General features: G+C 37.5%; 1 protein-coding gene across 2 annotated transcripts; it reads left to right on the top strand.

Moving 5' to 3' along the window:
• Window positions 1-4,518: 4,518 nt before the first annotated feature.
• On the top strand, window positions 4,519-7,380 carry LOC127429359 (P2Y purinoceptor 14-like). Of its 2 annotated transcripts, none has more exons than XM_051678343.1 (2): window positions 4,519-4,735; window positions 5,194-7,380. In XM_051678343.1, exon 2 carries the CDS (start codon window positions 5,219-5,221, stop codon window positions 6,200-6,202), a length of 984 nt encoding a protein of 327 aa, XP_051534303.1. In that variant the 5' UTR covers window positions 4,519-4,735; window positions 5,194-5,218; the 3' UTR covers window positions 6,203-7,380. The 2 variants fall into 2 exon arrangements, with proteins under 2 accessions (XP_051534303.1, XP_051534304.1); XM_051678344.1 differs by having other exon boundaries at window positions 5,369-7,380.
• The last annotated feature ends 5,130 nt before the right edge of the window (window positions 7,381-12,510 follow it).

Below are 12,510 nucleotides of genomic sequence, written 5' to 3' on the forward strand. Positions count from 1 at the left end.
AGGCTAATCATCCTTTATCAATAAGATTTCACACAGCAACTTTTACAAAAATCTTCTCCAGCCACCATACTTCAGACAACTGTGTTTTCAACCATTTTAATTACAAGCTAGAGGGAAACTTAGTGTATGAAATATACATAATTTTGTGGGCAATGTAGAATAGCAGACAGACTAGAAATATAATCTATTGTTTAAAAGTTATGACCATTCTAGTGATTAGTGGGAAAACGGAATAAAACAAACATTTAGAATGTTAAGATACATTTCACATGACCACTCCTCAAATACTCCTTTTGAGCACCTGTAATAATAAATTGAGACTGCATCTGAAATTGAAGGACACAAACACTGAAATACACATTTTATGTGTTCAATAAAACACACACTTTAATTTGAACATTAGAATTACACACCAATTACACAGCAAAACATACAAAATCAAACTTTCAAACTATCTACAGTAAATACAACCATCACAGTGCATGAACAGAATATATATAAGAGTCTACTATCAGTCATATGAGAAATAGAAACAATACATACACATTCATACATACCCAGTTGATGGTCTTGGCTGGGGATCAGGTTCCATCTCATCCTCCATCACCTCGTGGTCCGGGTCTTCCTGCAGTAGTTCCTGGTCCAGCAGATCTTACTCCTGTGTGCTTATGCCCTCATGAGCCACGTCCTCCTCTGCTATGAACCTAAGCTCATCAGCAGTCAGCTGCCTCCTCCTTTTGAGGGTGCTGAGCAGGGAGCCATAGTCTCTATTCATCTCTACAACAGGAAAAAAAAAAAAAAAAAAAAAAAAGTACAACAATTGGTAGCCAGCAGTGTGTTCTTCACAAATCCATACACTGAATAGTCACCAAAGGCTTGCAGACTAACCAGAATGTCCAAATGCAGACAGCACTCTCACACTTTCCTTGTGAACAGGAAGCTACACACAACCTAAAATAATCAGTTCTGAGCAACATAGCAGTCATGACAGTGAGACATATACCAATCTACAATAAACATAAAATTTACACATCACAATTTAAAATCTAATATACACATAATAATAATAATAATATACAATGTACAATACAGTATACAATACAAACAATATAGAATACATATTATACAAAAAAAAAAAAAAAAAAAAAAAAAGTATTTTATAGTATAGCTTTTTTTTCACACACCGCCTGGTATATATGTCCTGGAGGGTGTGTGAAAAAAAGCTCAGAGCATCAGAGACTCCAGCCACCCGAGCCATGGGCTACTCTCACTGCTACCATCAGGCAGGTGGTATCGCAGCATCAGCACCCGCACCAGCCGACTTCATGACAGCTTCTTCCCCCAAGCAATCAGACTTTTGAACTCTTGATCTCTCACGATCAATATACATCAGCACTGCACTTTATTAATCTTATTATCTCACACTGGACTGTCATAAATTATATTCTCTTTTAACAACACACTGGCAACTGACTATCAACCGACAGCCTGAATGTCAATACAGTACAATACAACCTACTGTATATTTTAAATATATTTTATACACAATTTTTTTTGTGTATGTGTATTCTATATTGTGTGTATTGTATACTGTACATTGTATATTATTATTATTATTATTATTGTTGTGTAATTGTGTATATTAGATATGTAAATTGTGTTGTGTAAATCTGATGTTTATTGTAAATTGGTATCCATCACTGTCACGACTGCTATGTTGCTCGGAACAGCACCCAAGACTTTCACCCACTGTTGCACTTGTGCATATGGTTGTGTGACAATAAAAAGTGATTTGATGTCTGTGTGATGGATGGGTAAGGCTATCTGCTAAATTATAAAAAAGATATCTACCATTTTATTTTTTTATTACATGGGAAGATCAACAAGCTAGATAACTTATATAACTAGCAGGCCAGTTTCCAGGCAGGTCTGAACAGCGTCAAAAAAAAAAAAAAAAAAAAATTCTGAACAGCGTCTGTTCTCTGCCTCATATTGCTTCAGGCGGATTTTTCACAAGCGACAAAATTGGCCAAAAAAAGTTACTGATATTTAGCTAAAAATGTACATAGTATTGCTAGCTAATGTTTATTTAGCAAGTTTCACAGAAATGTGCTTAAAAATAGAGGCTAGCTGCCTGTCTGATGAACGCTGACCTTCATGTCATTTTTTTCCAGAAATAACTAATGTTACTCCTACATATAAATGCTTCGTAACTAAAACGTTTTGACTTTCAATAGACAATATTGACAACACATGTTAAATAACTTGTCTTACCTCAAAAGATCACCTCAGTTGTCAATTTGAAGCAGTAAATCCAACACTGGAGGTAATCGCTGGCTCCGCTCAGGCAAATGGAGGATGACGCTGATGACGATACATTTATTATTCACGCCCAGTAACCCCTTAACCAATTATATGTGCTTTTAGCTTATATTGTCATGAGTATCTGTCAGTTTTCAGAAATAAAATCGGTGATTAGACGGTGAAGATATTGAGACAGGAACCATGGGAATAATTATTCCCAAATTTGAACACTCCGGCTGGAACGGGTAAATGAAACGATTGGAGGTGTGGGTTAGAGCTACTTTGACTTATAAAAAGCACTCAAACATTTTGAGTTTTCTATTCACAAGAAGCATCTGCTGACATGGACCATGCTTCGCAAAAAAGAGATCTCAGAAGACCTACGATCAAGAATTGCTGCTTTGCATACAGCTGGAAAGGGTTACAAAGTTGTCTCGAAGAGCTTAGATATTCATCTGTCCACAGTTAGACAAATTGTTTATAAATGGAGATGATTTAGTACTGTGACTACTCTCCTAGAACTCGCCGTTCAGCCAAGATGACTCAAAGGGCACACTGCAGAACACACAATGAGGTAAAAAAAAAAAAAGAAGCCTAGTGTGACAGAAAAACACTTGAAGGAATCATTGGAACTGGTTAACATCTCTGTTCATGAGTCTACTATATAGAGAACATTAAACAGGCATGGTGTCCATGGCAGGACACCACAAAGGAAGCCACTGCTTTCCAACAAAAACATGCCTGCGTGCCTGAAGTTTGCCAAAGACCACCTTGACACTCCACAACACTACTAGGAAAAAAAAATTGTGGACTGATGAAACTAAGGTTGATGTGTTTGGGAAAAACATGCAGCACTTCGTATGGCGTAAAAAGGGCACCACATACTAACATGAAAATATCATCCCTATGGTGAAGTATGGTGGATGGAGCATCATGATTTGGGGCTGCTTAATTGCTTCGGGGACTGGATCACTTGCCATCATTGAGGGAAAAATGAATTCCCAAGTTTATCAAGATAACTTATAGGATAATGTCAGGGTGGCTTTGTGCCAGCTGAAGCTTAGTATAAGTTGGGTGATGCAGCAGGACAATGACCCTAAACATGGAAGTAAATCCATTACAGAGTGGCTTCAAAAAAGAAAATCCACCTTTTGGAGTGGCCCAGTGTCAGAGACTGTAATTGAACTTGGGTCTCCAGCACAAGAGTCTTAATGTCTACCACTGAGCCACAGAAGGGAGTTGAACCTAATTAGGCTCAACAAATCACAAAAAAACAGAAAAATCTTTAGTCTAGAAAAGGATCCGAAAGGAAAAAAAAAAAAAAAAAAAAAAAAAAAAATCTCCAGAAAACTCAGGAAAAAGACATCAAAAAACAGCAAAAAATAAATAAACACAGGGAAAGAACAAACCAAAAGGCTTACAAAGTTTAGTACTTGGAACTAGAGCAGACTTATGGCAGTAACTGGCTAAGAACATCAATAACCAAGCAAAGAAACAAAGGAAGTGATCAACTTAAATACACAGTCCAGAAGGAGGCACAGGTGAAAACAATAACACATGATAAAATGGCGGGAAACTGAAATGAAACACAATGAGGGCCTCTAGTGGCCAAAATAAAACATTAAAGCAAAAAACTCTGACACCCAGTCAGAGCCTAGACCTTAACCCAATAGAGATGCTGTGGAATGGCCTCAAGAGAGCCATTCACACCAGACATCTTAAGAATATGGCTGAGCTGATGAAGTTCTATAAGGAAGAATGGTTCAAAATTCCTTCGGAACGTTGTGCAGGTCTAATCCACAGCTCCCAGAGACGCTTGGTTGAGGTTAATGCTGCCAAAGAGGATCGACCAGTTATTAAATCAAGGGTCTACTTACCTTTTCCACAGCACTGTGAATGTTTAATCGGATGTGTTCAATAAAGACATGAAAGATTATAATTTTTTTGTGTGTTTTTAGCTTACTTGTGACTTTGATGAAGATAAGATAACATTTTATGACCAATTAATGCAGAAAATTAGCAAATTCCAAAGGGTTCACATACTTTTTCTTGACACTGTCTGTTGTTTTATAAAATTAGATATGCAATAGTGTGAGTGCAATGATGTCAAATTAAATGTAGGTTATATGTTGATCCTAATCTGTGCTTTTTTTAATCTGGAACAAGGATATTTAATTTGGATCTTTGTGTATTCGGGAAGCATGACATAATAGACTTCCAGCTCAATTCCTGGGCTCTAAGAATGGTGGATGTGAGGTGAGCAATTATAATTTCTTTGCATTTCTGCTGGGGTTAGCAGAACTGTCAACCACAGCGACCAGGCACAGCTACATCACACATGAGCATAATTTCCTGCACAGGTGCCGTGGAGTTTCACAGCACAGACTGCCCTTAGTCGTTTCTGCATTTCTCAAGCAGACCGGTAGCACAGGTAAGACTGCTGTTTTTTTATTGGGAGTTTAGCATTTGAAAACAGTTCAACACTTTTGCCTGTAGGGATTTTTAGCCTTATGATTCCAAGTAAAAATCTGAGTTGAAATACGGAACATAATGTGTCAAGTGTCAGAAATTAACTTTTTTATTAAGGGGTACTATTTGCCCCATGGAACCCATATTAGTCGGGACATCCCATATTTTAGCCAAAACTTCCTATATTTGCGAGGCTAAAAGTTGGCAACCCTACATGGAATAGATTTTAGGAGTTTTTTGTTTTAAAAAAAAATTCCTATTGAGGGCATAACTAGATAGCTCTAGAGTAGTAAAATATAATGAAACATATTAAATGTTAGAAAACATCATTTGGTGGAGGTGGCTTTTTTGGGGCATTTTTGTCATGTTCTGTGCCATTTTTGTCCTGAGTTCTTACTAATTTCCTTTCCTTTATTAAAGTGTACAGCACGTTTTGGCTGTCACAATGTTACAGGAAGGCAATTTAACCACCAATGAAACCTGTGAGATCCATTATGGTGTACTGAATTCCTTCTTGCCAACTGGCTACATTGTCATCTGTTGCATTGGTCTGCTGTGCAACACCGTCACCATCTACATATTCTTCCTCCGGCAGCACACAGACACTTCCATGTCCATCTACATGCGTCACCTTGCCCTCGCCGACACCCTCTTGGTCCTGTGTTTGCCGCTACGGGTCTACTACCACAACAAAGAAGGTCCCTACTACCTGTGCAAGGTGGTGGGCATATTCTTCTACATCAATATGTATTCCAGCATCCTGTTCCTCAGCCTCATTAGTCTGGATCGCTACTTGAAAATCATCAAGCCCGTTTGGGTGTTCCGCATCCAGAAGACGAAATGGAGCCAAATGGCAAGCTACACCATTTGGGTGCTGCTCATTTTAGGGTCAAGTCCCTTCTTCGCAAAAAACAATGATCTGAAATATCCATGCGACAAGATCTGCTTCCACTTCCACAGAAAGGGTCCTCTCGGTGGTGCAATTAATCTGACTACAGTGGTGTTATTCCTTGTTTTTTACCTGGCTTTTCTTTGTTTTTATGGGAAGATTACTAATAAACTCAGGACTATGTCCATGGGTAATGGCGATCCTAAGGCACAAAGTCGCAAAAAGAGGATTATAACAAAGACTTTCTTGATTCCGACAATTTTTACTTTGTGCTTCTTGCCTTACCATATAGTACGGATCCCATACGTTCTGGCTCAACTGAATGTGATCGGGGATCTTCAAAGCCAACAATTGTTGCACGTTTTAAATGAGGGTACCTTGCTGCTATCGACTCTAAATAGCTGCCTAGATCCAATTGTCTTTTTTTTCATATCCAGTGCATACAGGAAAACCATCCTTTGTGCCATCCAGGGCAAGTTTAAAAGCATGTACGCTTTAAACAGAAGAATCAGCATAAACCATTCAATCACTGAAATTTAGAGAGCGTCACGGATGGCTTTCTATTATGTGTGATGTCAACTGAAAGCAAATTTAGTAGATTCAACAAAATCAGTTCTTCAGTTTAAATGATGTAAGTGTTTTTAAGCATGTCCTGTGTTTATGTGCATGGGTAGTTGACATGAAATACTTTTTGGAAGACTTTCTGTACTCTCAGAATAAAACAATTAAGGTACAAGAGCCGTCAATGGGGTGGTACCCTCAAGGGGAACTTTTCTTAAAGTTCATAACTCATTTTGGGTACATACAGTACTTGTACCATTAACCATTAAATAATACTGAGCTTAATGTACATAGGCTACTAATGTTGGCAACTCCTTTATAAATAAATGAATGAGTGTTACTTAGCTAGTATAAAATGTGAGGTAAAACTGCTTACTATTTGTCAGGTATTGCACTCTTTTTTGTATGTTGTTATAACAGCATATAAATTAATTATAATGCATTTGTAAACACATGAATCATTAATGAACCCCTTTATAAACCCTTAACAAAGGGAACGTTCATGTATTTTCACTGTATTTAACTTTAACTTGTTGAAAAGTTAGTATATTACTAAATTTAGAGGGAATAACCCGAATTTATGCTTGAGAACATGACCTTTGCAAATGTCATGGATCTCCTTTAGATGTCACGGCACTGCAGTGATATACATGAGTGCTGTTGCATTATGAGTGTTAACCATTTTTGTGGTGATGTACTATAGAAGTATTAACCATATGACATGCCTACATCTCACTTCTAAAAGTGAGCACAATGTGGGAAAATACAGATTTAATATTTAAATTGCAAATAAAAATGACATGTTAATGGAAAAAAAATGTAATACACAAAATATTTTTGATAGGAAAAATGTTTTAATTTTATGATGATCAGGTAATTGCACTTGATTTGGTTGATTTTGGATTAGAATGGTTAAATTACTACATTAGCCGTGTTTAATGCAGTACATTAGCAAACATAATTATAGAAATACTACAAAATGTAGCATATTTTTAGTTATAAAATGTATTACTGCCTTTATGCTTTATTTATACTATCTTCATGCATGCAAATATGCCTTTAAATAATTATTTTTGTTGCCATGAACATTACAGTAATGATTAAAGTAATTTGAAACTTAAAATTCCATATTATGTACAAAAAATGTTCTTCTAACAAAGATGTTTCATTACTTTGGTAAAAGAGTGAATAAAGATTATTTTTTGTAAACATATTTTGTTTCAGTTTCATGTGAGAGACACTCAATGCTGCAAAAAGAACAAAAACAAAAACAAACAAAAACCCTTAACCCGCAACCGTTATCTTCGATTGATACAGTAGGTTTAGCGAACTAGGCAAGTTAAGCATTCTGCTCAAAACTGCAGTTTGGGTTTGATGTTGTCATCTTCTCTGATCAACAGATATGTGTCAGACAACAAGAGCAGAGTGGGATGGATAGCAGAGAACATTGATAAACTTTTCTCGAGCGTGTGGGTGAGATGCAGAATCCTGTTTGTGTCTTGTTGAGTTCAGACACACTTTTTTGTCATGAGAAAATGAGAAAACACTAAAGTGCAGTTGAGTCAAGCAAAGAGAGCATGCATTTTTAAAGTATGAACAGTTAATTACTACTTTCACATTTCTGAATAATAGTAAAGTCATCAAAACTATAAAAAAAAAAACAAATCGCAGTTTGGTAATTATGTTGTGACAAAATAATGTCAGATTACGCATTCAGAATATATTAAAGTATATTTTTTTTCCCAGCTGTATTGTATATCATGACAACAACAAAAATGTCCAAAACCTCTTAAAAAAAAAAAAAACGTTAAAAAAAAAAAAAAACATTAAAAAAAACAAACAAGAAAAAAATATTCATACCCTTCGTAATTACAAGGTTAAACTTGCTCAGGTGCAAGATATTGTCTTCTTATTTGTTGCTCTAGTCTCCACTAGTGTTGAAAATTAGTGGATCAGCTGATTTCAATTACTTTATGAGCATATACACTACCGGTCAAAAGTTTTGAAACACTTGACTGAAATGTTTCTCATGATCTTAAAAATCTTTTGATCTGAAGGCATATGCTTAAATGTTTGAAATTAGTTTTGTAGACAAAAATATAATTGTGCCACCATATTAATTTATTTCATTATAAAACTAAAATGAATAATAAAAAATAAAAAAGTTTTTGAAATTGATGACTTGGACCAAATAATAAAGAAAAGCAGCCAATAAGTGCCCAACATAGATGGGAACTGCTTCAATACTGTTTAAAAAGCATCCCAGGGTGATACCTCAAGAAGTTGGTTGAGAAAATGTCAAGAGTACATTTCTGCAAATTCTAGGCAAAGGGTGAGTACTCTGAAGATGCTAAAATATAACACAGTTTTGATTTATTTTGGATTTTGTTTAGTCACAACATAATTCCCATAGTTCCATTTATGTTATTCCATAGTTTTGATGACTTTACTATTATTCAAAAATGTGAAAAAAATAAAAATAAAAAAAAAAATGAAAAAATGAAAATAAAGAATGAGTGTTTCAAAACTTTTGACTGGTACTGTATAACTTCCCTCGCTATAATATCAAACTATATGGTTGGATTTTCCTGTGAACAAACGAATGTAAAATGAAGACAAAGTAGCATTCAAAATGAGTGAGGAATAAATTGTGGAGAAGCACAAATCTGGGGAAGGATACAAGGCCATTTCAAAGGCAACATACCATGGAGCTCAGTGCAGTCAGTCATACAAAAGGGGAAGAAATATGGAACAACAGCCCAAACAAACGTAGTCAGCGAACAAGAATGGCACTTGTCAGAGAGGCTACTGCAAATCAGCCATCACTCTGACTGAGCTACAGAAGTCAGTGGCTCAACAATCAAAACTATTGTGCAAAAAGTGTCTGTACAGGAGAGGGACTAAAAAGAAACCATTGCTAAATAAAAGCCCATGCTTGCCCATAAACACTTTACAATATGTCACTTGGAAAATACTGCAAAGACATGGCAGAAGATCTTGTGGTCTGATGAGACTAAAGTGGAACTTTGTGGCTTAAACACTAAGCAGTATGTGTGGCACAAAGCCAACACTTCATATCAGCCATGTGACACCATTCCCACAGTGAAACTCAATGATGGTAGCATCATGTTAATGGGTAGATATTCAGCAGCAGGGACTGGCAATCTTGTGAAGATTGGTGGTATAATTAATGCTGCAATGTACACTGAGAATCTACTCCTCTCTGCCAGAATGTGTCAAATTTGTAGGAAGTTTGTGTTTCAGCAGGACAATGGCCCAAACACACTGCCAGAGCAACACTGGAGTGGCTTAAAATGAATAAAATTGATGTCCTTGAGTGGCCCAGTCAGAGTTCTGACCTCAATCCTATTGAACATCTGTGGAGAAATGTCAACATTTTTGTCCATCACCGATCCCCAACAAACTTGGTACAGGTTGGGCAGTTCTGCGAGGAATGGGCTAGTATTGCTCCATCACTTGTGCAAAGTTTATAGAGATTTATCCCACAAGACTGATGGCTGTTATTATTGTTATTATTATTTAATGCTCCATTGGTGGTTGGTTGGTGCTGCACAGAGTTCAGTGACTCACATTTAAAAAACAAATCAGTTTAATTACTCTATCTCAGGTTGTGCAAATAATTTGTGTGAAATAATTGTTAGGGGGTGACATGCACTGTATGTGTATTTATATATATTTTCACTTCAAGGTTCACGCTATTCTCCGTGGCATCCAAGCACAACTTACCATGCGCCCCGCCGAGAGCGAGAACCACACATTATAGCGACCACAAGGAAGTTACCCCATGTGACTCTACCCTCCCTAGCAACTGGGCCAATTTGGTTGCTTGGAAGACCTGGCTGGAGTCACTCAGCACACCCTGGATTCGAACTTGTGACTCCAGGGGTGGTAGTCAGCATCTTTATTTGCTGAGCTGAGAGCTCAAACACAGGTAATTCAGCACACAACCTCTCTGTTTTCTTTCATTCTTTTGCTTTCACTCATGCGCACACACACACACACACATACACACACACACACACACACACACACATACAAAGGCTCTACCTTGAACATACTTTTAACGGTAGTATATGCTTATCCAGTAAAATAATGTTTGCCATAGTATAAATTTACTGGTGAAATTAGACATACATTTGACATTATCAGGACAATCAAATATCAGGACCCTTTGCATTTTTATACATCATATTCAGCATATAGTTTATATAGTGCAATCATCAGATTCACTCTCACGCTGAAAAGTCTCATCCTAGACTTTATGTCTAGACATTCTCATTGTATTACATGTGCTTACATGATGAGAAGAAACCTAAAACACTTCAAATGCCAGCACACTTGGACCTCTGAGACATTGTGACATCCATGAAATCTGCATAATTGATTACATTGAAACTGAAAGCACGGTAAGATCAGGCCTGGCTCCAGCTCTAAGTTGTAAGGTGGGCCATAGGACCCGCCGGGTGGGCAAAAGAGTTGGAGGGGTGGGTGTAGGTGTAGTTCTCAAGGTGGGCCAAGTTCATGATTGGGTGGGCCAGGCCCCTGTGGAGCCGGGCCTGGGTAAGATGTTGCACAAATTTAATAAAAATGCTTTTCCGGCTGGCTTCAAAAGGATTCAGAATATCTGTTTGGAAAAGCATCAGAATAATTTGTTTGTGTGCTCTTTTCACTTTATTGACAAGAAGCCAACAGCGGAGTATACTTATCCACATTTATGGCTTGGCTAAGATAGACATCCAGAGACAGAGCGCCATTAACTACAAATAAACTACAGCATCATTGTGCCAACATGTGTGCGTACATGTGCTGAAAGTTCATTAGAAACTTGAAGATTATGTTCATGAGACATTATTACTCAGTATAAAATTTACCATGCTATTCCTGAACTGTGAGTAGTGATGATGTTTCAACTGTTTCATGATGTGATGCTCAATGGATGAATTCTACACTGGAAGAACGTAATTATTTATGTGACATGTACAGTAGTGAGATGCTTTATGATGTTTGAAGTTAATTGTAATATGATTTTCCTCTGCCCTGCATTTTTTTTCTGCCTGCAGTCCACTTTCTTTTGAGTGTCTTTGCAGGATGTCGATGTCTCCCCTTATGGGGGAAAAAGTGATTTGGAAAATAATGTGGTCATTAAATCAGTATCAATTAATTTTATTTGTATAACGCATTTCATAATACTTATTGTTTCAAAGTTGCTTTACAAAGAATACGTTTATAATGTATGTCCAAATAAATGTATTTGCATTTATTTGTATTATATGTGGTTCTTTCTGAATGATATATGTTCAGGAGGAACATCCCAACATCGACCCCGCTCACCATTCTAAACAGCACTGTGGCAGCAGTTGAGTCATTCAGGTTCCTGGGCACTACCATGTCACAGGACCTAAAGTGGGAGACCCACATTGACTCCATTGTGAAAAAGGCCCAGTGAGAAGGAATGGGGTCAAGGGAACAAGTGGTGGGATGGTTGTGTTGTGGCTTCTGCCACCTCTGTGAAACATCACTCTTGAAGTCTTGGGGTTTTGATGCCAGAAGATAGACTTTATTATCAGAGATAAAAAAGCAGAGTTGCTCTAGCAGATGTTGTCTAGACAGGTTGTTAAAGTAGAGCTTAGTGTGTCTGTGGCAGTGTTTACATCAAGCGTGGAAAATACAGTTAGTGTGGGAAGAGAGGCAGAGACAGCAGTGGAAAGGTGAGAGGGTGAAAGAGAATGGAGGTTACGGGCGAAAGGAAACCAAAGGTGGAGTCTGTTTGAAGGTAGATGGGAGAGTCATGTTGAATTGAACAAAGTAGTGATCAGAGACATGTAAAGGAGTAACAAGAATATTTGAGTTGGTACAGTTACGTGTAAAATGAGGTCCCGCTGGTTGCCTGATCTGAGAGTTGCTGTGGTGTGTAGTCTTTCCAAGTCAAATGAGGCCAGATGAGTATTCAGTTCAGTGGCCTGGGGCTTGTCTTGGTGTATGTTGAAATCACCAAGAACCACAAGTGGCCTGCCGGCAAGGAGGACAGCAGGACATCCAACTCCTCAAGAAAGTTTGTCAGCTGACCTGGAGGGCGATAGATGACAACAACATGTATTTTTGTGGGTTGCATTGTAGTAATAGCATGGAATTCAAAAGTAGTATTGTTACATAGTGAAGAGTGTGGTGAAAAATTCCAGTTGTTATGAATGAGCAAATCTGTTCACCCTTACCAGTGTGTCGAGGGGTGTGAGAGAAGAAGTTGTTGGAGAGAGCAGCAGGTGTTG

Source organism: Myxocyprinus asiaticus, chromosome 38 (assembly GCF_019703515.2).
Source record: "Myxocyprinus asiaticus isolate MX2 ecotype Aquarium Trade chromosome 38, UBuf_Myxa_2, whole genome shotgun sequence".
Taxonomy (NCBI): Eukaryota; Metazoa; Chordata; class Actinopteri; order Cypriniformes; family Catostomidae; genus Myxocyprinus; species Myxocyprinus asiaticus.